The 21729-nt window shown below is 39.3% G+C and overlaps 1 protein-coding gene across 1 annotated transcript in view; it reads left to right on the top strand.

Moving 5' to 3' along the window:
* The first annotated feature begins 3303 nt into the window (after window positions 1-3303).
* BPNT2 (3'(2'), 5'-bisphosphate nucleotidase 2) overlaps window positions 3304-21729 on the top strand; it is a 36889-nt gene continuing 18463 nt past the window's right edge. The window contains exons 1-2 of the mRNA XM_032315769.1: window positions 3304-3993; window positions 20862-21024. Coding sequence (XP_032171660.1) covers window positions 3604-3993; window positions 20862-21024 — 553 coding nt within the window. The 5' untranslated portion in view covers window positions 3304-3603. The remainder of the gene's footprint in view (window positions 3994-20861; window positions 21025-21729) is intronic.

Here is a 21729-nt window from a genome sequence, read left to right as displayed (position 1 = left end):
TTAAACATGAAGAAATGCCATCAGTTCTTGCTTTCTCAGAAAAGTAGTAAAACCACTTGTCCGTAAGGTTCAACTTGCCTGAACACTTAATTAATTTCATTGTCCCCATTAAATGCTCTTTCCAAAGAAAAACCAAAGAAGAAAACTAGCTGGCAGAGATTTCACACACACACACACACACACACACACACACACCCGTTTTCTCTAAGATAAATTCTGGGGCCAGGAGTCATTCGGACAAGTCAAAATATCCTCATCATTTAAGATCTCAATAATGTTCTATACATGGATATTATTTATTTCATACATAATGGAGAGCATAAAGAAAGGTGGTATTGTAGGAAGGTAGCAATATCCAGACTTTAAGGGGCGGTTCTTTGTCTAATATAATCAAGATAGGAGTGGGTTGTAGATGTAAATATCTGAATATATAATCATTAGTCTATCTTTTTATACAAGACAAAGGGTTTTCTTTCAGTATATTCATTAGTTGTACTTTCAACTACATGGGTAATGCATTACTTAAGATAACCAGCCTGGTTTCCTTAAAGTCAAGCAATCTGACCTCAGCATTGGTTTGAGCTTTTATGATTCTTTTTCTTTACAACCAGATACAGGTTTTGCTCCAACACTTAATTTGGTAGTAATTTTTGTTTTTAATGACTCACCTATATCAAGCCATTCAATGCTTTCAGCTTTAGATTTATACTCATATTTTACTGTTTTAATAACATTTAACTTGTATGTATTTGTGATAGTAACCACAATAGAAAAATGAGGTTGAAATAAACAAAATTAACCCTTAAGAAGTATTTAAAGCTCTAACAGTGGGGGTAGGAGGGGGCAGTGCTCCAAAAGGTGGCATTTACTGTATATAAACACACAGATGGCAGCAAGCAGGGTCTGCCAAGCCAGTGAAGGGGAAAGTTGTTAAGGAAGTTTCTATTGTGTGTCAATGCTTGCTGCTATTGGTATTTATACAGAATAATGAGGTCTGCCTCATCTTCTTCAACACTTAGAAAAAAAGTTATTTTTGAAAGTCCAGTTTGCCTCGGTTCACAAATCTTTTAGTTTACATTTACTTGCATATAATTTTCATTGGTATGTAGCATTCTTTTTTGTTTGTTTTTTGAAAGAGAGTGAGCAGGAGGGGCAGAGAGTGAGAGAATCTCAAGCTGCCTCAGTAAGCATGGAGTGGGACACAGGGCTGGGCTTGATATCACCACCCTGAGGGCATGACCTGAGCCAAAACCAACAGTCAGATGCTTAACCAACTGCACCACCCAGGCCACACAGTTAAGCATTCTTTAGAGCCTCTGACCACTTGCTACTGAGAAAGCAAGTTTCTTGCAATCAAATTCCTGTGAAGTTTCTAAGACAACATCACTGTCCCACATATAATGAATTGCATTTCCTCAACACACAGTTTCTCTTAATGATCACATGCTATATTTTATCAGTATTTATTACCTATTCCTTGTGGTCACCTGGGTACTAGAGCCCCTTTTGGAACTATGATATTTATTTATTTATCGGAACTATGATCTTTAAACTCACACTTTGTTTCAGGGCATTTTCTCCTTCGATTCTTTAATCCCTTTCCCTGCAGCATAAATTGCTAGAGCTTTCAGTATCCCTCTGGCTGTCTCACTGGTGCTTTGTATAATGCCACAGTGAATGGGGCCAACAATTCTCTTTAATATCTTTGGAAAATATTATTCAGTTTATTTTTACAAGCCTCATGCAAAAAAGCATCATCTAATGATGCTTTGAATATTTTCACAACTACTCCCCAACCCGTATCTTTTGCTGATCTCATAGTATAGTTTGAAGTGGTTCTGTTGAACTTTTAAGTCTACTTCAACCCGGATCTTTATCTCTGGATTTGGTAGCCATAATTACCCTGTGACCTTCACTTTCAAATTTCTTTTGAAAGCAGCTTTGCTTAATTTTGAATTTGTTCCCAAAAGCTGACAAAAACAGTGCCAGTTCCTTAAGATCTGGTGCTGTCAACACTCCAGAGACTGTTCTTTCATTGATTTGTATTTGTGCTTGATTCTGTGCTGTGATTATTTTTAAGCTAGTTACAGATTGCTGCCAGGGAGACCAAGCAATCAAAAGTCTTTGTTTATTGTATCTGTATAGCCATATGCAAATTCTACAGATGTTCTGAACTCTGAGAAGTGGTGAAGGTTAGCCTGTTTCTAAGGACTTGCTTAACAAAAGATGTTCAGAATCCATTTCGTATATTTCCAGTTTTTAAGGTCATTAATGTTTATTAAAGCCCACTTAAAGCCAATGACTTTTGCCTATGAAGTGTAAAATAGGCTGCATTTTAAGCTGATTTTATATAACTGTTCTAATACCTGAGAGTGATACTGCACATTCTAATATTCACTTATGAGATGGAAGAGGAATTTATTAATGCTTATTATAATACTTACTAAAATTTAGTATTAACTATGACTGCTAAGGTAAGTGGCATACAAGGCAGTTACATCTGTTAAAGGCTTCTCCAAATACATTTGGAGGGCCTATAATGACTCAAAGATTACATATTCTAGATTGACTGACCATCCTGTAATAATCTTTACATCAACTGGGTTTTCTCAGACCTTTCCTCTTTCATCTGGACCTCTGGAAGAAAGGTACGTATAAACCATCCTTGGAAAGGAGAGAAGCCTCAGGCATTTTCTGGACGTAAGTCCAGAATCAAAGCCATGTTTTTCAGCCGCATAAAGGATGGTTTATTCTGGCAGATGGAGGTATAGGGAAAAATCTATATAATATACAGTTGTAAATGCACACACGTTTAGATAACCACAGATAGACCAATACACTAAAGAGCCAAGTAAAATTCTCCAGTACTGGTCACTGCCCACCTCTCCCAGGGCAGAGAAGCGATTTAATGCTACAGGCTCTGTCTCCAGGAGCGCCAGAGAAAAAAAGCATACCGATCTCTCTGAAAATGGCTTGTAATTTCCTCCGTTCGCCAATAATCTGATAGCGATGGGTACTCTAAAAACTAATAAAGAGTACACCTCATTTCAGCCATACATCTTCGTTCGAAGAGAGATTTAATTTAAATTTGCGCAAGGCACTCAGCACCTTCCCTCCATGGAAAATTGTCCCGTCACACGCAAGAGTGATTCGAAAACTCAAACATTGCTCCATCCGGACTAAAGGACGAGGAGCAATTTAGCAGCTCCCTAAACTGGTAGACCGTCGTCCCGCCCCCAGGGTCGCCCCGCCCCGAGGGCGTGGCCTATATTACCCCCGCCCCGCCCCGCCCCCTCGCGTAACCCGGATACACACCCACGCTCCCCTTTCACCTCGCAGCCGTTGGCTAACGTGGAAGTGAGACCCGCTGCCCCGGCTGAGGACCCGGGACCGCGCTGCCCGGGACAGTTGGGCGCGCGGCTCGTCAACGGTGGGCTTCTCGGCGCGGCTCGGCCTTTCCCGGAAGGGAGCGATGGGGCGCGCGCGCGCCGGCGAGCGGACGCCGGTGTAGGAAGCGCGGCGCCAGGCCCGGGAGCGCGGCGGCGGCGGCGGGCGCGGGGAGGCCTGTGAGGGCCGCCGCCCCGAGCGCCGGCCTCCCGCGCCATGGCCCCTATGGGCATCCGCTTGTCCCCGCTGGGGGTGGCCGTGTTCTGCCTGCTGGGGCTCGGCGTACTCTACCATCTGTACTCGGGCTTTCTGGCCGGCCGCTTCAGCCTCTTCGGCCTGGGCGGCGAGCCGGGCGGCGGCGGGGCGGCGGGGCCCGCGGCCGCGGCCGACGGGGGCACGGTGGACCTCCGCGAGATGCTGGCCGTGTCGGTGTTGGCCGCTGTTCGCGGCGGCGACGAGGTGAGGCGCGTCCGCGAGAGCAACGTCCTCCACGAGAAGTCCAAGGGGAAGACGCGCGAAGGCGCCGAGGACAAGATGACCAGCGGGGACGTGCTGTCCAACCGCAAGATGTTCTACCTGCTTAAGACCGCCTTCCCTAACGTGCAGGTGGGTGCCACGAGTGCCTGGCGCGCCGGGAGCGGATGGGCGGCGCCGCCTGCCCCGGTCCGGGAGCCGGGGAGCCGCGGAGCGCGTCCCGGAGCCTTGACTCCTCCGACGGCCCCGGGGCGTGGGGTCCTGACTCTCATGTTGCAGACGTGGAAATTGAGACGCGAAGTGGAGGTGCTCAAGGTCGTTCAAACGGTTGGCAGGCGAGATGGGTGAGGTTGCAGGTAGTCTGACTCAGAGGCCTTACCTAACTTCTTGGCCCCTCCTGGGGTTTGTGTAAGTGCTTTGTACCTGGAAGCTGGAACTCTCAGTTCTGGGTGGGCCTTGATATGAAAAGGCTGTGAAAGTTAACTTCACTCCTCACTTCAGGCCCTTTTCTAAAATGAAGGAGGTTGGACTAGAACCCCCTTGGCCGTGTAGCCTTCCTTGATGTAGTTGTTGAAAGGGTTGTGACTATAGAGTTCATGTTTTTGCCGGACCTACCAGGAGCTAATTGAGGGCTAAAAACCGTGGAAGTCTTGTTGCAGAGCTGTTAATGTGCAGGGCATTTGTTGGGGGTATGCTTATGATATACTACGATATACTTTAGCTGTGGAGTGATCTCTTAATGGCATGTACTCTGGCGGCTCTCTAAAGGGGTGTTTGGAAGTATGTTTCCCAGTAACTTCATTTCAGCTGTCTACCCGGTTATTATCTCCAGATAGAATTGAAGAACCTTTGCGTTTTATTTGGATAGATTTCTGGGGGAAGGAATTGACGTTTTCTTAGGTAAATCTAGAATTTTGAATTTTGTTACTAATATTTCTAAAATTCATTTTAGTGGAGCTGCTGTTGAATGAATAAAATTTTAAAAAACATAATTCTGGAGGAAGAACTTAGCATAGCGTAGCAATGCTTTGTAAGTGTATGTCTTAACTCACCTAATAGTAGATTTTGGCTACTGGGAAGAAAAATTTTTTCCAGTGGTATTCTATTAATTAGATAAACTGAAATCTAAACCCCAGCTTCTTTGGAAGGCATCTGACCTTTTACTGTTGTTCTTGGAAGAGTTAGGAGAATATTGTCATTGTAGAATTTACTTATCTTGTGTAACCTTTCCTCTGGTCTGTCATATTATTGCTTTGTTTCTCCTTTGTCCTCTTTCTGTCGTTTTTTTCTTTTTTCTTTTTTTTTTTTTTTCCTTAAAAATTTTTTTGCAGGGAAAGGAACATTGGCTTCTGGCAGAGCTGCTAGCAGTCAGGTGTATTTGACAGGAGAATTCTCAAACAAAACACCAAACATTTATTTTTCTTTGCCCTAGCCTACTTTATCATTACAAATCTTTATCAACACAAATACTTACCTTGTGTTTTCATAGATGTAAGATGTGCTTCTAAAATATATTCTTTCTCCAAAACACGTGTTCTTCTCTTCAGAGTTTGTGGAAGAAACAGGAGTTTCAGAGAAGTTGATATAGAATAGTTACAACAGTAGAAATGGTAACCATTTCTTGACTGTTTTTTAGGCCCCCAGATAGTGGCCACACAGGACTTCATTTGATCGCCACAGCAACTTTTTTATTTTTTATTTTTTTTAAGATTTTACTTATTTGACACAGGGAGAACAAGGGAGAGAGAGAGAGCAAGCACAAGCATGGGGAACGGCAGGCCTCCCACAGAGCAGGGAGCCCCAGGTGGAACTCTATCCCAGGATCCTGGGCTGAAGGCAACTGCTTAACAGCCACCAAGGTGCCCTCGCCACAGCAACTTTTAAGAAGTAAATTTTATTTATGCCAGTTTACAGATGGGAAATCTTAGGCTCATGACACTGTAGTTTATGTGAACTCTCTAATTCTTCATTTTAGCTAGATCTTTAAGAGGCTACCTAAAACTTATGGTAAATTTCCTGGGAAAACATCAAATTGTGGAATATTAAAAGCAATAATAATAAAATATATGAAGTAGAGTTGAATTTCTTTTTTTAAGGATAAAGACAAAATAGTCTTAAATACCAAAAACATGGAAGTATGTGCGTGTGTGTTCACATGTGAACTCCACCCCACCCCTACCAAACCTTTTGCTTTGGTGAACTTCCACAGGATTCTGCTTTGTTTTCTCACTTTTTAGCAAATGCTATGGGAATAGCTGCCAAGGGTGGTGAGCTGCATTTTATTAAACATAAAAGCTAGGCTTTCAGAATTGCAGATGTTGAAGGCTCTGCGTAAAATAACTTTTTGTTTTCTTGTGACTGAATGTTCACATGTATATTTTTAGTGTTGGACTTTTGCTGGAGTAAAGGAGGTTATGTTCATTTATACAGTATCAAAGTAGGGTAGTATCATATTGAGTTGCTTCCTTTTATTACTATGTTGTTAAACTAGAGACCAAATGCTGTCATCTAAGTAGAAACTCAGCTCTGGATTCTTTTCTTTCCTCTCCTGCAGCACCCAGAATACAGTCTTCAATGTCTCGTTGTTTTTGAAGCCTCACCTGGATTTTTTGGATAAGGAATTTAAGTCAAATCCCACTCAGTTTACTTTCTTATGGCAAATTAGCACTGAGAAGCCACAAATACTTTCTTCTTTTACCCTGGTGTCCTGTGCAAGTAGGGAGAGGTGTCTTACTTTCTCTCATGATTTTCCTGTCTAGAATCAAGATTCAGTCTTGAATTCTCCTGATGTTTACTTCTCAGAACAAGGTTATACCAGGTGTATATCTGAGTACACTCTAGAGTACTCAGATGGGTGTGTTTTTGCCCTTGAGAGACATTTGGCAAAGTCTAGAGATTTTTGTTTGTCACAAATTGGGGTGGAATGCTATTGGCATTTAGTAGGTAGATGGTTAACTGGCCCACAATGACGTGACAGCTCTCCGTAACAAAGAATGATCTGGCCTAAGTTTTCAGTTGGTGCCCTGGTTGAGAAGCCCTCCTCTGCAGAAGTTTGTTATCATAAGAAAACTCAGGTTTGACCTATGATCCCTGGATTTCCTTTTGTCTTCAGCCTTTCTTACATTAGGGTTCTTGGGAGAGTCCTCAGGGCAGTCTTTCTCCTCTTCCTAAACACTCTGGCTGTACTTGATTTTATTTTAAGAAAGTAATAGTAACTGCAGCCATTTGTATGATACTGTCTTTAATTACATCCTTCTGAATAGTGATGAAAATGAAGGCTGACGATAGGTTTGTGGAATGAATTTAGAGCCACAGAACAGACAACTTGGATTTGTAGTTTCAATTTAACACATGGGGAGCTCTAACTGTGTGAGCCTCTATATCCTCAACTTATTTAAAGTTTTTGACTTTGAAAATGATTCATTTTGCTCTTCAGAGTCTTGGGTGTAAGACGTCCTTGACCTCTGGGATGGGAGTTAAACTCTTCTCTCAGCAGGAGTGCTCATTGGAAAAGTCTGAGAAGTGCTAATACCGTGCTAGAACACTTGCCTTGAGGGGTACCTGAATGGCTCAGTCAGTTAAATGGCTTCCTTCAGCTCAGGTCATGATCCCAGGGTCCTGAGGTGGAGCACCACCCTGAGCTCTGTACTCCCTGCTCAGTCGGGAGTCTGCTGCTCTCTCTCCCTCCGTCTGCCACTCCCCCTGCTTGTGTGCATTAGTGCTCTCTCTCTCTGTCTCTCAAATGAATAAATAAATTTCTAAAAATTAATAAATAAATAAAAGGAACCACTTGCCTTGATGTCTTGTCTAGTCACCCACCTATGTGATCCTGGCCAGTCATTTCACTTCTTTGAGCTGCAGTTTTCCTCTTCTATAAATTCCAGATAACTAGTAATTTGATAATTAGTGCAGACATAAGCATTGCGGACAGAAAAAAACCCAAGTTGAAAGGAGCTGGCCCAGTAGAGGTGGTAGTATAGTAAATTCAAGTATGCTGATAGGTCTGAATCCGATGCACATTGGGGGAAATGACTGTGGAAGAAAATAGGAAGGTAAATGGGCTGGATCATATGCCAAACTCAAAGAAGTTTGAACGTGATCTTTAATCCTAAAGTACTAAAGAAGACCAGATTTACCTGACCTTTTTTAAAGCCTACAATACGCTTTGGGCTGTGGGTATTTGGAGGTGCTTGAGACCAGTTGGGGTATGTTAAAATAGGCTGTGCAAGAGATGAGGACCAGAACTCAGGCAGTAGGAACATTACACTCAGCTTGGTTTACTAGCTAACATTTATTTAGTTCTCAGTAGCAAGCACTGAATTAAGCTTTTAAGCTTTTTATTCCCATTATTAAGGTACTCTTGTCGACAGCATAGGAAGTCAAGTACTATTGCTTCCATTCTGCAGCTACAGAAATTGAGGCTTGGAAAGGCTAAATAATTTACCAAACTTTAGATAGCTAGAAAATAATTTTAGGCCTGTAGAGAGATTCATTTAATGGTCTGAGAATCATCTCAGGTCTATTTAATTCTATATATAAGTCAGTATAGGAGGTATAACTACAGTGTACTTTTAACTAACCCACAGTATTTTGAATGATTAGAAGGCCTCAGAGTTGATGCTTGGAGAATCGTTTGGAGGGAGTAAACCAGTTAGGAGGTTTTTTTTCAAGAGAGACATTCTGCATTTTAAATTGGGGCTGTGTTTGTAGAGAAAATAGAATTGGAAAGAGATGAGAGAATTTCTAAGGATGTTACAGAGTGTATTCTATATCTGGCTTTCACAATTGGTGTTTTGCTGGAGATGAAGAGTGAGGGATGATACGTCCAAGGGGGCAGATTACAAGTGCCGTCTTAGACTTATGAAGTTAAGAGTTGTCTTTGATATGGCCAAGGGGACATGTTAAGGAGGTATTTGAATATATGGCTCTGAAGAGACATCTGAATTTGAAATACGAATTTGTGAGTCATCGTTTTGATATTAATTGGAACAGGATTGCTTATGGAAAGAATATAGTGTGAAAGGGGAAGATCAAGGGCCTAAGGCAAAGATGGAAAATAATCATTTAATAATAATAGCAGCCAGCATTTACTAAATGCTTACTCTTTGTTAAGCACAATGTTAAGCTTGTTTGTTTTACCTATTCTATTCATTAATTCAGCCATAGATCCCAGTAGGGAGATAGATTTATCATCCACTTTAGCAGCTCAGGAAGATTAGGTGACTAGCCTAGATAAGTCACATTCCCAATAAATTGAGGAGCTGGCAATGACAGAACATACTCTTAGTGATGGTTCTGCATGGTGAATGGTCATTGGTGAACTTTTTAAGAGCTTGCTTGGTGGCTTGATGGAAAGGTTGCAGAATTGAAAAAGATGGGATGAGGAAAAATGCAGACTTTTAAGAAATTGGACTTCTACAGAGCTTGGCTGGGGTCTTATATGAAACTAAGAGAAGTTTCTATGAATTTTTTTGGTGGTGTTTTTAAAATGTGAGAAACTAGAACATGTTTATTTATAAGTATATGTGTGAAAGATGGTGTTGATAGTAAAACGCGTCTAAAAAGGTAGAAGAAGGTACCCATTTAGAAAATAGTTATTGAATGCCTGCTGTGTGTGATAGGCACAGTGCGAGGTACTATATCTGAGAACTTTTTATGATGTTATGATTTATGGAGAAATGCAGTAGTTGGTACCTCCTTAAGCATTAACCAAAAGCCTCTTCAACCCCAAAGTTACTGAACTTTCATATTAATAGCATTAATTGTGTTTTGAAGTCTTGATTTCCTATTCTTCAGTTCCCTTTTGAGGACTGAGACAGGCAGTACCAATGAGGGAGGGAGAAGACTGAATGGAAATGGTTATGGGGAAGAAACGAAAGTACAATGGCAAAGAATAATGTTGTCAATACAGAAGTATTTATTCAACACCTACTATGCCAGACACTGGTTTCAGCAGTGGGATGCAGCTACAGTATGAAGGAAATTATGTCCTAGAACTTATAAAACTTAAGGTCTTGTGGGTCAGTATTCTGTATTCAGTATTCATATGGTACACATATGAACAAATAAACTGATTTCAGATACTGATAAGGGTTTTGAAGAAGAAAAATAAGACCATGTTAGAAGAGTGAGTGGGGGCTTCTGCTTCAGCCATGATAGTCAGGGCAGGCCCTTGTATGTCTCTGTGATTTGAACTGAGATCTGAATGATAAGAAGCAGACCATCATGAAGAGATTTGGGAAAAGTGTATATGAACAGAAGAGTACAAGTACAAAGCAAGTACAAAGGCCCTGAGGCCAAGGGACCAGAAAAGACAAGTCTGGAGTGTAGGAAATAAGGATGCAGGTAAAGAAAGGTTACTGAGGCCAAATCATCCATGCCTTACTTTGTAGGTGATGGTAAGGAGTTTGGATTTTATTTCTGTGTAATGAAAAACCATTGGCAAGTTTTAAGCAGGGAGTGACAATACTCTTATTTAGGAAGATGACAAGTTGCTGGGTTGCAAAGGCAAGCTCGGTTAAGGCCGTGATTTTGTCCATTTTGTTCATTATTTTATCCTAGTGCCCAAAACAGTTTAGAATATATGGTCATTAGTAGTTGTTGAATAAGTGAACGAATCAGTGAATGCGTTGTAGGAGACCAGAGCAATTGAAGGCTATTTGAGAAATCCAAGTGACAGCAAGATGGTGGTTTAAATTGAGATTTGTTTGGAATACATAATTTCATAATTTCATTTATTTGAAATTGGGAGGACTTATTGGCTAGTGAAATGTGGAGAAGAACTGGGATAGATTTACTGCTTGTGATCTTACCAGCTATGTGTAAGGCTCTTTACAGTGGCGGAAAGTGGATTTATTCAATTTGTAGGTGTGTAATGGTAGTGGCAGGTTACCAGTAGTAGTTGTGCAAAAGCAGATGAGGACATTGTGCTGATATTTTTGTTCTCCGGCTTCATTTGTTTCTCAGGAAAGATGTTTTCAAATACACTTCTATAATTTGTCAGGTCATACTACATTGAAAAGATATGGAGAAGCTGACTTGAACTTTAGGCAAAATTCTTAAATCATAAGGCACAATAGTTGCTTCCTAGACTTGGCATCGCCATTTTTGTAAACTACAAGGGTTTGTAGTTGGTGAACTACTTTGTTGTTTCTGGGAGTCACATTTGTTGTTTAAGTTTATTCTGTGGTGTTTGTATGGTGTTACTCTTAGATTAATTCATCTGACATAGCCTAGCACTGTAGTATTATTAAGCGTATGGGCTCTAAATCCAAAATACTTTAACTTGATGTCTGCAAGATGGTACAAAAGGAGTTCTCTACTGTCATTCCCTCACAGGACATTGATTTTGGTAGTCATTCACAGACAAGAGTTCCGTTGTAGGAGTCTGGAAGTCCAGCAGAGAAGTTCCAACACATCATTGGGGCCAAAAAAAAAAAACCAAACCAAAACTTAAGAATAGATGCATTGATCCAAATAAGAGGAACATTTTCACTTAGCTTGCATCATCTCTCCATCAAGGTCAGTGCCAGGAGAGACCCCTACAGCCTGCAGTTGTACCCACAGGGGTCTGAGTGAGTACCTGGCTTTTCCAGCCAAGCAGGACACCGCCCAAGAAGCCCACTTCTTTCTTTTGTCACCTACATTACTAGAGTGATCTGTAAGGCTGTGGGGTTGGGAGACGCTGTGGGGGCAGATAAACCAGGGCTCAAACTACAAAGGGTATCTCTTAATAGATACCCAAAAGGAAGGCTGCCCACAAGCCCACTGTGGACTCCTCACCCTCAGATCCTCACAGCTGGCTCACAGTCAGCCTCAACATTTTATATACCTTGTGCAGACCCACCCCCCTCACCGACATTGGCCTGATTTTAGCGTGTGCTCCTGTAGATGGTGAGACTGAGCCTTTGCAAATGGCTAGCAAACAAGTGCAAAAAACCCGCATAACTGCACAATTGGGAAAAGGCTCACAGACTTGAGTATTGCAAGGTACCACCCTAGAGAAAACAAATGGGTGACCCTCAGCACCTGGTCTGGGTTTGTGGAATTGAGACAAAGCATATAATCTTAAGAATGCCCTCCAGGAGGGAACAGAAAGTGTGGAGAAGGCACATCTACATCTTTTCATCTCTCTGAAAAGGTCAGAGAAAGCCTCCGAATTCCATCCACATCAGACTCAAGGTGAGATAGCTGTCTCCCAAAGCCAGTCAGGAAAGAGTGAAGGAGATAACTTCCTTCAGAAGTGAAGACAGCAATGCAAAACTTCAAGGAGTACAAAAAAATTATGAAATAAAACATTGCCAAAGGAATATAATTTCTTAATAACTGCTCCCCCCAAAACAGAGATCTATAAATTGTCTGTCAAAGAATTCAAAATAATTGTTTTAGGGAAGTTCAGTGAGCTTAAGAAAACACAGACAACTCAAAGAAATCAGGAAAACAATATACGAACGAAAAAGAGATAAAACAGAGAAGTTTAAAAAGCTGCTAGAAAGTTAGAGCTGAAGAATACAAGAAATGAAAATGCAGGAATCAGCAGAAGACTTGATCAAGCAGAAGAAAGAATCCACGAACTCAGAAACAGATCCTTTGAGATCATTCAGTCAACAGAGAAAAAAGAAAATAAATAAAACAAGTAAAGAAAACCTGTGTGCATTATGGGGCACCATCAAGTGTAACTATTTACATTTCAGAAGTCCCAGAGAAGGAGAGAGAAAAGGCAGAAAGTTTATTTAAAGGAATGGTGGCTGAAAACTTCCCAAATCAGGGGCGATATAGGCATATCTAGCTGCGTGAAACTCAAATGTTCACAAATTCAACTCAGAGAGAACTTACTGAGATACATTATAATAAAACTGTCAAAACCCAAAGAATTTTGAAAGCAGTAGAAAAAAAACTCATCTGATAGAAGGGAACCCCCATAAAGCTATCAGCAAATGTTTCACCAGAAACCCTATAGGCCAAAAGAGAGCAGGATATATTTGGAGTGCTGAAAGAAAAACAAAAACAAAAAAACCTGCCAACTGAGAATACTTTACCTTGTAACACTCTGTCTTTAGAAATGAAGAAAAGATAAAGACTTTCCCAGGTAAATAAATGAACCACAACTAGATCTGCCTTACAAGAAATGTTAAATGGAGTCCTTAAGTTGAAATGAAAGCATGCTAAATAGTAATATAAAAAATGAGTATATAATGAAATTCAGAATTTTTGAATGTAATAGTGGTATGTAAATCATTTAATATAAAAGTTAAAAGATGAGTATTTTTTTAAAACTATAGCTACAAAAATTTGTTAACAGATATAGAATATAAAAAGATGTAACATTAAAAACATGTTGTAGAGGGAGTGAAAGAGGGAAGAGTTCATATGCAATCAAAGTTGTTATCAACTTAAAATAACTATAAGATATTTTATGTAAGTCTCATGATAACCACAAGACAAAAGCCTCTGATAGACAAACAAAGGATACCACCATGGAAAATAATCATATCAGAAAGGAAGACATTTAGAGAATAAGAAAGGAACAAAGAAGCCACAAAAATTAGGAAGCAATTAACAGGATGGCATTAGTAAGTCCGCATTTACTAATTATTTGAAATGTAGATGAACTAAATTCTCCAGTCAAAAAACAGACCAGGTGAATGGATTAAAAAAAAAGAGAAAAGACCGAAATGTATGCCACTAATAAGAGAAACACTTCAGCTTTAAAGACACACATAGGATCGAAGTGAAGGGGTAGAAAAAAAATATTCCATGCAAATGGAAACCCAGAGAGAATGGGATAGCTATCCTGTTATCAGACAGAATAGACTTTAAATAAAAAAACTCTAACAAGGGACAAAGAAGAATTTATGTAATGATAAAAGGGTCAGTTTATCAAGAAGATACAATAATTGTAAATACATATGCACCCAAAATCAGAGCACTGAATATATCGAGCACATATTATAGATCTGGGTACAGAAACAGATAGCAGTGCAATAATAATAGAGACTTCTGTACCTCACTTTCACCAATGGATACATCATCTGGACAGGTCATCAATAAGGAAATAATAAACTTGTACTATTTTCACACTGGTATAGGCACTGTCAGAAATGTATAACCCATTTCATCCAACAGTAGCAGAATACACATTCTTCTCAAGCTCATATGGAGTACTCTCCAGGATAGATAGCCTGTAAGGCAGATAACGAGTCCTAACAAATTGAAGATTAAAATTATAATCATAGGTCTTTTTTGACCATGGTGGTGTCAATGACAGGACAAAAGCTGGAAGATGCACAGACCTATGAAAATTAAACGGTGTACCTTTGAACAATCAATGGGTTCAAGAAGAAATCACAAGGGAAATAAAATCTTGAAATTAACTAAAAAGGGGGCACCTAGGTGGCTCAGTTGGTTAAGTGTCCAGCTCTTGATTTTGGCTCACATCATGATCTCAGGGTTGTGAGATTGAGTTCTGCACTCAGCTCAGAGGGTGCTTATGATTCTTTCCCTTTACTACCCTCCCCTCCTTCTCTTTCTCTCTCTCTAAAAATAAAATTCATAAATGAAAGCATAAACATTATACCTGATACTGCAAATACAAATGATCATGAGAGACGACTGTTAACAATGCTAGGCCAACGGATTGGATAATCTAGAAGAAATGGATCAATTCGTAGAAACACGCAACCTACTAAGACTGATTCATGAAGAAATAGAATACCTGAACTGACCTGTAAGGAGATTGAATCATTAGTGAAACTTCTGGTAAAGAAAATTCCATAATGAGATGTCTTCACTGGTCTACCAAACAGTTAAAGGAAAATTAATACCTGTCCTTTTCAAATTCTAACCCCAAATTGAAGAGGATGGAACACTTCCAAACTCCCCTTTATGAAGCCAACATTACCCTGATACCAAAGCTATGCAGGGTACTATAAGAAAAGAAAATCACAGGCTGTTATTCCTCATGCTCATAACATACAAAAATCCTCAACAAAGTGCTAGCAAAGTAATTCAGCAGATATTAAAAGAATCAAACATCATGATCAAGTAGGATTTAACCTGGGATGAAGGATGGTTTCCATATTTGCAAATCAGTCAATGTGATATACCACCTGAGCAGAATGAAAGATAAAAATATATAAAAAATATATATATCTCACTATAAAAATAAAAAGATAAAAAGCACTTGACAAAATTCAACATTTTTTTCATGATAAAAACTCAACAAATTAGGTATAGAAGAAATACACCTCAACATAATAAAGGCGATATATGACAAGCTCACAGCTAACATGAGACCCATTCATGAAAATCTGAAAGCTTTTCTTCTAACATCATTAGGAAGACAAGGATGCGCAAGTACTTTTTAATTCAACATAATATTGGAAGTCCTAGCCAGAGCTAGGTAAGTAAAAGAAATAAAATTCATCCAAATCAGAAAAGAAGAAATAAAATTATCTGTGTGCAGATGACATGATTTTACATATAGAAAACTAAAATTCTTAGCAAAATACTATTAGAACTAATAATAATAACTGTAAAGTTATTGGATACAAAATCAACAAACAAAAACTTCTTTTTTTTTTTTTTTTTAAGATTTTACTGATTTAAAGAGAGAGCACAAGAAGGTGAAGGTCAGAGGGAGAAGCAGGGACTCAATCCCAGGACTCCAGGATCATGACCTGAACTGAACGCAGGTGCCTAACCAACTGAGCCACTCAGGCACCCAAACAAAAACCATTTTATTTCTGTGAATTAAGAACAATGAACTATTTGTGAGAGGAATTAAGAAAACAATTCCATTTACAGTAGGATCAAAAACAATAAAATTCTTAAAAATAAATTTAACCAGGGAGGTGAAAGATCTGAAAACTCTGTCATTGGTAAAAATAGTTGAAGAAGACACATAAAAAATGGAAAGGTGTTGCATTTCTTGGATTAGAAAAATTGGTATTGTTAAACTGTCCATGCTGCTCAAAGCAGTCAACACATTTAGTGCAATCCCTATCAAAATTCCAATGTCAGACTATTATATGATCTCCCTGATATGAGGAAGTGGAGATGTAACATGGGGAGTTAAAGGGGTAGGAGAAGAATAAACGAAACAAGATGGGATTGGGAAGGAGACAAACCATAAGTGACTCTTAATCTCAAAAAACAAACTGAGGGTTGCTGGGGGGAGGGGTTGGGAGAGGAGAATGAGGTTATGGACATTGGGGAGGGTATGTGCTATGGTGAGTGCTGTGAAGTGTGTAAACCTGGCGATGCACAGACCTATACCCCTGGGGATAAAAATATATGTTTATAAAAAATTAAAAATTAAAAAAAAACAAAAACAAAAAAAACCCACATTGAGATACCACCTTACACCAGTTAGAATGGCCAAAATTAGCAAGACAGGAAACAGCGTGTGTTGGAGAGATGTGGAGAAAGGGGAACCCTCTTACACTGTTGGTGGGAATGCAAGTTGGTGTAGCCACTTTGGAGAACAGTGTGGAGATTCCTTAAGAAATTAAAAATAGAGCTTCCCTATAACCCTGCAATTGCACTACTGGGTATTTACCCCAAAGATACAGATGTAGTGAAAAGGAGGGCCATCTGTACCCCAATGTTTATAGCAGCAATGGCCATGGTCTCCAAACTGTGGAAAGAACTAAGATGCCCTTCAATGGATGAATGGATAAGGAAGATGTGGTCCATATACACTATGGAGTATTATGCCTCTATCAGAAAGGATGAATACCCAACTTTTGTAGCAACATGGATGGGACTGGAAGAGATTATGCTGAGTGAAAAAAGTCAAGCAGAGAGAGTCAATTATCACATGGTTTCACTTATTTGTGGAGCATGACAAATAACATGGAGGACATGGGGAGATGGAGAGGAGAAGGGAGATGAGGGAAATTGGAAGGGGAGGTGAACCATGAGAGACTATGGACTCTGAAAAACAACCTGAGAGTTTTGAAGGGGCGGGGGGTGGGAGGTTGGGGGAACCAGGTGGTGGGTATTGGGGAGAGCATGTATTGCATGGAGCACTGGGTGTGGTGCAAAGACAATGAATACTGTTAAGCTGAAAAGAAATAAAAGAAAAAAAAATTCCAATGTCAGTTTTCAGTGAAATAGAATAAATAACACAAAATTTACGTGGAACCACAAAAGAGACAAGTAGCTGAAGCAATTTTTTTTTTTTTAAGATTTTATTTATTTATTTGACAGAGATCACAAGTGGGAGAGATGCAGGCAGAGAGAGAGAGAGGAGGAAGCAGGCTCCCTGCTGAAGCAGAGAGCCTGATGCGGGACTCGATCCCAGGACCCCGGGATCATGACCTGAGCCGAAGGCAGAGGCTTTAACCCACTGAGCCACCCAGGTGCCCCTAGCTGAAGCAATTTTAAGCAAGAAAGACAAAGCTGGAAGCATCACATTTCCTGATTTAAAAGTATATTACAAAGTTACTTTAATCAAAACAGTATGGTAGTGGCATAAAACATACACTTAGATCAAAGGAAGATAGACATAAATCCACACATACACATTTAACTAGTATTTGACAAGGCATCAAGAACATACCACAGGGAAAAGATAGTTTTCTCAATAAAGGTGCTGGGAAAACTGTTTATATCCAAAAGAATAAAACTGGATCCCTATCTTACACCACTCAACAGAAACTAACTCAGAACGCACAAGAGGAGTGCCTGGTAGCTCAAGTCCTTAAGCTTCTGCCTTTGGCTCAGGTCCCTTAGGCGCCCTGCCTGGCAGGAAGTCTGTTTCTCCCTCTCCCACTCCCCCTGCTTGTATTCCCTCTTGTTCTCTCTGTCAAATAAATAAAATTAAAAAAAAAATGTTCAAGAGATTTAAATATACCACCTGAAACTGTAAGCCACACAGAGAAAGTATTGTGTGGTATCACTAGTATGTGGAATCTAAAAAAAAAAATGTTGAGCTTATAGAAAAAGTGATTAGAATGGTGATTGCCGGAGTCTAGGGAATGGAGGGGATGTTGGTCTAAGGGTATAACTTTTAGTTATAAATAAGGTAAGTTCTAAGCATCGGATACATAGTCAGATTGCTATGGTTAATGCTGTATCATGTACTTGGAATTTGCTTCAAGAGTAGATCTTAACTGTTCTTACCACAGAAGAAAAAAGTAAGTAATAGGGGTGCCTGGGTGGCTCAGTGGGTTAAGCCGCTGCCTTCGGCTCAGGTCATGATCTCAGAGTCCTGGGATCGAGTCCCACATCGGGCTCTCTGCTCAGCAGGGAGCCTGCTTCCTCCTCTCTCTCTCTGCCTGCCTCTCTGCCTACTTGTGATCTCTCTCTGTCAAATAAATAAATAAAATCTTTAAAAAAAAAAAGTAAGTAATAGATGCATTAATTAATAATTAACTTGATTGTGGTAATCATTTTATAGTATATACGTATATCAAATCATCACACTGTACACTTCACATACACTGTACATGCATGTGTGTGTGAATATATATATACACACATGTATATATTTTTAGCTTTCTCAGTGAAGCTTTGGGGAAAAGTGCCACAGTCTTAATTATTCTAACATTAAAGTAAGTCTTGATATTTGGTCAGGAAAGTCATCCCACCATGTTAATTCTTTGTTTTTTTCCTTCCTTCCTTTCACCAAAATGGCTTGCTCTTTTTCCAAGAAGAGATTAAAAAAAAAAAAAAAGACAACTTATAGGGATTTTGATTGGAGTTTTCATTAAATTTATAGATTTACTGATGGGAGAATTGACATTCTTACCATTTGTAATTCCTTAATGTTTTTTCATACATTTTAATTTTCTCCATTGTACTTTTGCACATCTTAATAGTAGTTTTAAGTCTGGGTAATTTACTTTTTTGTTAGTTTTAAAAGCTTCCATTTTTATGTTAAGTACTTTTAATATTTTCACTGATATATAAAAAATGCAATTGATTGTTAAATATTGATCTTGTATCTAGAGACTTTGCTACATTCTGTTATTCTGTAGTTTATCTACAGTTTCTTTTGGGTTTTCTCAGTCACCAGTTGATGTTATGATTTCACTTCTTTCTATCTCTGTACCTCCCTACACAGGCCACCTCCTTTAACTTTCTGCAGTGGCTAGGATGCTCTGTGCATTGTTAACAGAGGTTACGATGGAGGGCAGCTCACTATGTCAGGCCTGTATGGTCCTACACCATCCAGTTTCCATTATTGTCAAACCTCATCTTCATTCAATTCCTTTCTTCTTGGCTTACTCTGCTCTAGCCTTATCTTTTTTTTTTAAAGATATTATTTATGTATTTGAGAGAGAAGGCACAAGCAGGAAGAGAGACAGAGGGATAAGCAGATTCCCTGCTGAGCTGGGAGCCCAGCTTGGGGCTCTATCCCAGGACCTGGAGATTATCTGAGCTGAAGGCAGATACTTAACTGTCTGAGCCACCCAAGTGCCCCTGCTCTAGCCATACTTTACTTCTTGCTTGCTCCTGAATATACCAGGCACACTCCCACCTCAGGGCCTTTGTGTTTTTACTCGGTGGGCTGGAAGGTGAGATGCCTGCTAGGCTCACTTCCTTTAAATTGTCATTCTAATACCACCTTTTCCTTAGCTACCCTAACTTTGAAAACAAATAGCAGCTTTATTGCAGCATATTTTGCATATATAATTTGCCCCTGGCAGTTGTCCATTTCAGTAGTTTTTCGATTTGCCAAAGTGTACAACTTTTGTCCTTAATCAGTTTTAGAACATTTTTATCACCCTAATAATTAACCTGTGCTCATTTACTGTTAATCTCTGTTCCTACCCTTACCCCAGGCAACCGCTGATCTCTTGACTCTGTAGATAGGCCTTTTACAGACATTTCACATAAATGGAATCATCCAGTATGCGATCTCTTGTTTCTTGCTTATTTCACTTAGCATGATGTTTTGGGGGTTCCTCAGCCCTATAGTATGAATTGTACTTCATTTCTTTTTTGGCTGAATAACATTTCATTGTATGGATGAACCACTCTTTGTCTATCCATTCATCAGCTGATGGGCATTAGGTAGTTTCTAATTTTTGGCTAGTTAGTATGAATAATATCAGGCACCCTATCTTAAAGAATAACCATTCTTCTACTGTCCTACAACATACTTCTTCCCTGCTACATTTTATGTCTTCTTGTTGTCACTATTCAGCATATCACATTTTACTTATGTATCTTGTTTATTGTTTATCTCCCTCTCTAGAATTTCTACTAAGTTCCACAAGGGCAGAGATTTTTGTCTCAAACTGATCACTTTTATACATCAGGCCCCAGAACTAGCATGCAGTAGGCAATCAGTAAACATTTGCAGAATCAGTGAAGAAATAAGTGAATGGATGGGTTGGATGCTTACTGTACACCATATTAAAAATATTTTTTGATTTAAGTGGCTTGATGTTTCTGGGATTTTCTGTTTTTGTCCTTTTGGATTACCCAGCTTACCTTTGTTTACATTTTATAATATACTAAATTATGATCTATTTTATTATTTCCATGTTTCTTTTCTCTTTTGATCAAAGGTATATTTTAGATGATTACTTTTCTAGGACATTGTGTCTCTTAGCATTCGTCATTTCTCTGTTTTAAGGCATATTTCTTTTAAGTCCATTGTCACTTTTCCTCTTAGAGTTGATCGTACTCAGTGTTCCATAATATTGTCAGTCTATTTTTACACTTTAGATCTACTGTTTTTTGTAAATATCATTAAGCTTTAAATAGTTTGTTTCTTAGTTTCTCTATATTTCTCTATATTTGGATTCTCTATCTTAGGCAAAAAACAGCTTAAATATTAGATTAGAAAGTACTTGAAGACAGGATGTTGCTGGAATTTCTTTTATATATTTCCATTTTACAGTGAAGTGCTTCAAAATAAAAATACTGTTTTACCTACTTTCGGTTTGTGTGATTTGGTCTGAAATGTTTTTCTGTCTTGTATTTTCTCAGGTGGCGTTTTATTTGTTTCTAAATTTTTCATCTGTCTTCTGTTTTTGGTGCAGATAAATACTGAGGAACATGTGGATGCAGCTGATCAGGAGGTGATCTTATGGGATCGTAAGATTCCTGAGGACATCCTGAAGGAAATAGCCACCCCTAAAGAGGTACCAGCAGAGAGTGTTACTGTCTGGATCGATCCACTTGATGCTACACAGGAATATACAGGTGACTCTACATTAAGATTGATCTCAGACTTTAGATTGCCATTATATATTGGAGAACCAGAACAAAGGCAGGTAATATATACTTGGTAGTAAATACTTTACCGATCTTACACAGCTTTTCCAGTTAGATTTTAAGGATTAATGCAGTGCAGTATGGAACCTTTGGACTGGATCAGTTATTCTCAACCTTTCTCCCCTGACCACAAAACCAGTATATTGTGGCATACTCCTGTTGGTGGTAGTGATTCACTGTATCACTGACCCTTCAGTGAAGGGACATTTTTAGCAGTCAGAAAAAAAAATGGTTCCTGTTGGGCACCTGTTTATTGAAGTGTTTTTTATTGAGTTATATATTGAGGTATGAGTTCAGGTATTTATTTATATAGCCAGAATACAATATTTACTTGTGATTTGGGCAATTAAGGTTTTATTGTATATACGTCTATCTTTGGAATTCAGAATACTAGGCACCCAGGGGTAATTAAGTAGCAAAAGAGAGAATTACTCACCTCATCTCCATTTTGTTTTCTTTCTTTCTTTTTTTTTTTAATCTAGCCCTAGCTTAGATTTCCATTTCTAAAGCTCCTCTCATGCCTTGTTTCTCACCTGGAGATATCCAATTCCCATTTTTTCTCTGTTCTCTTGGTGTATATGGTAAAGTTAATTGCTTATCTATGTGCCCTCCTACTAGATGGTAAGTTCTGAG

This window comes from Mustela erminea, chromosome 16, assembly GCF_009829155.1.
Source record: "Mustela erminea isolate mMusErm1 chromosome 16, mMusErm1.Pri, whole genome shotgun sequence".
In the NCBI taxonomy this organism is placed as follows: Eukaryota; Metazoa; Chordata; class Mammalia; order Carnivora; family Mustelidae; genus Mustela; species Mustela erminea.
This window is presented reverse-complemented; position numbering and strand designations above follow the sequence as displayed.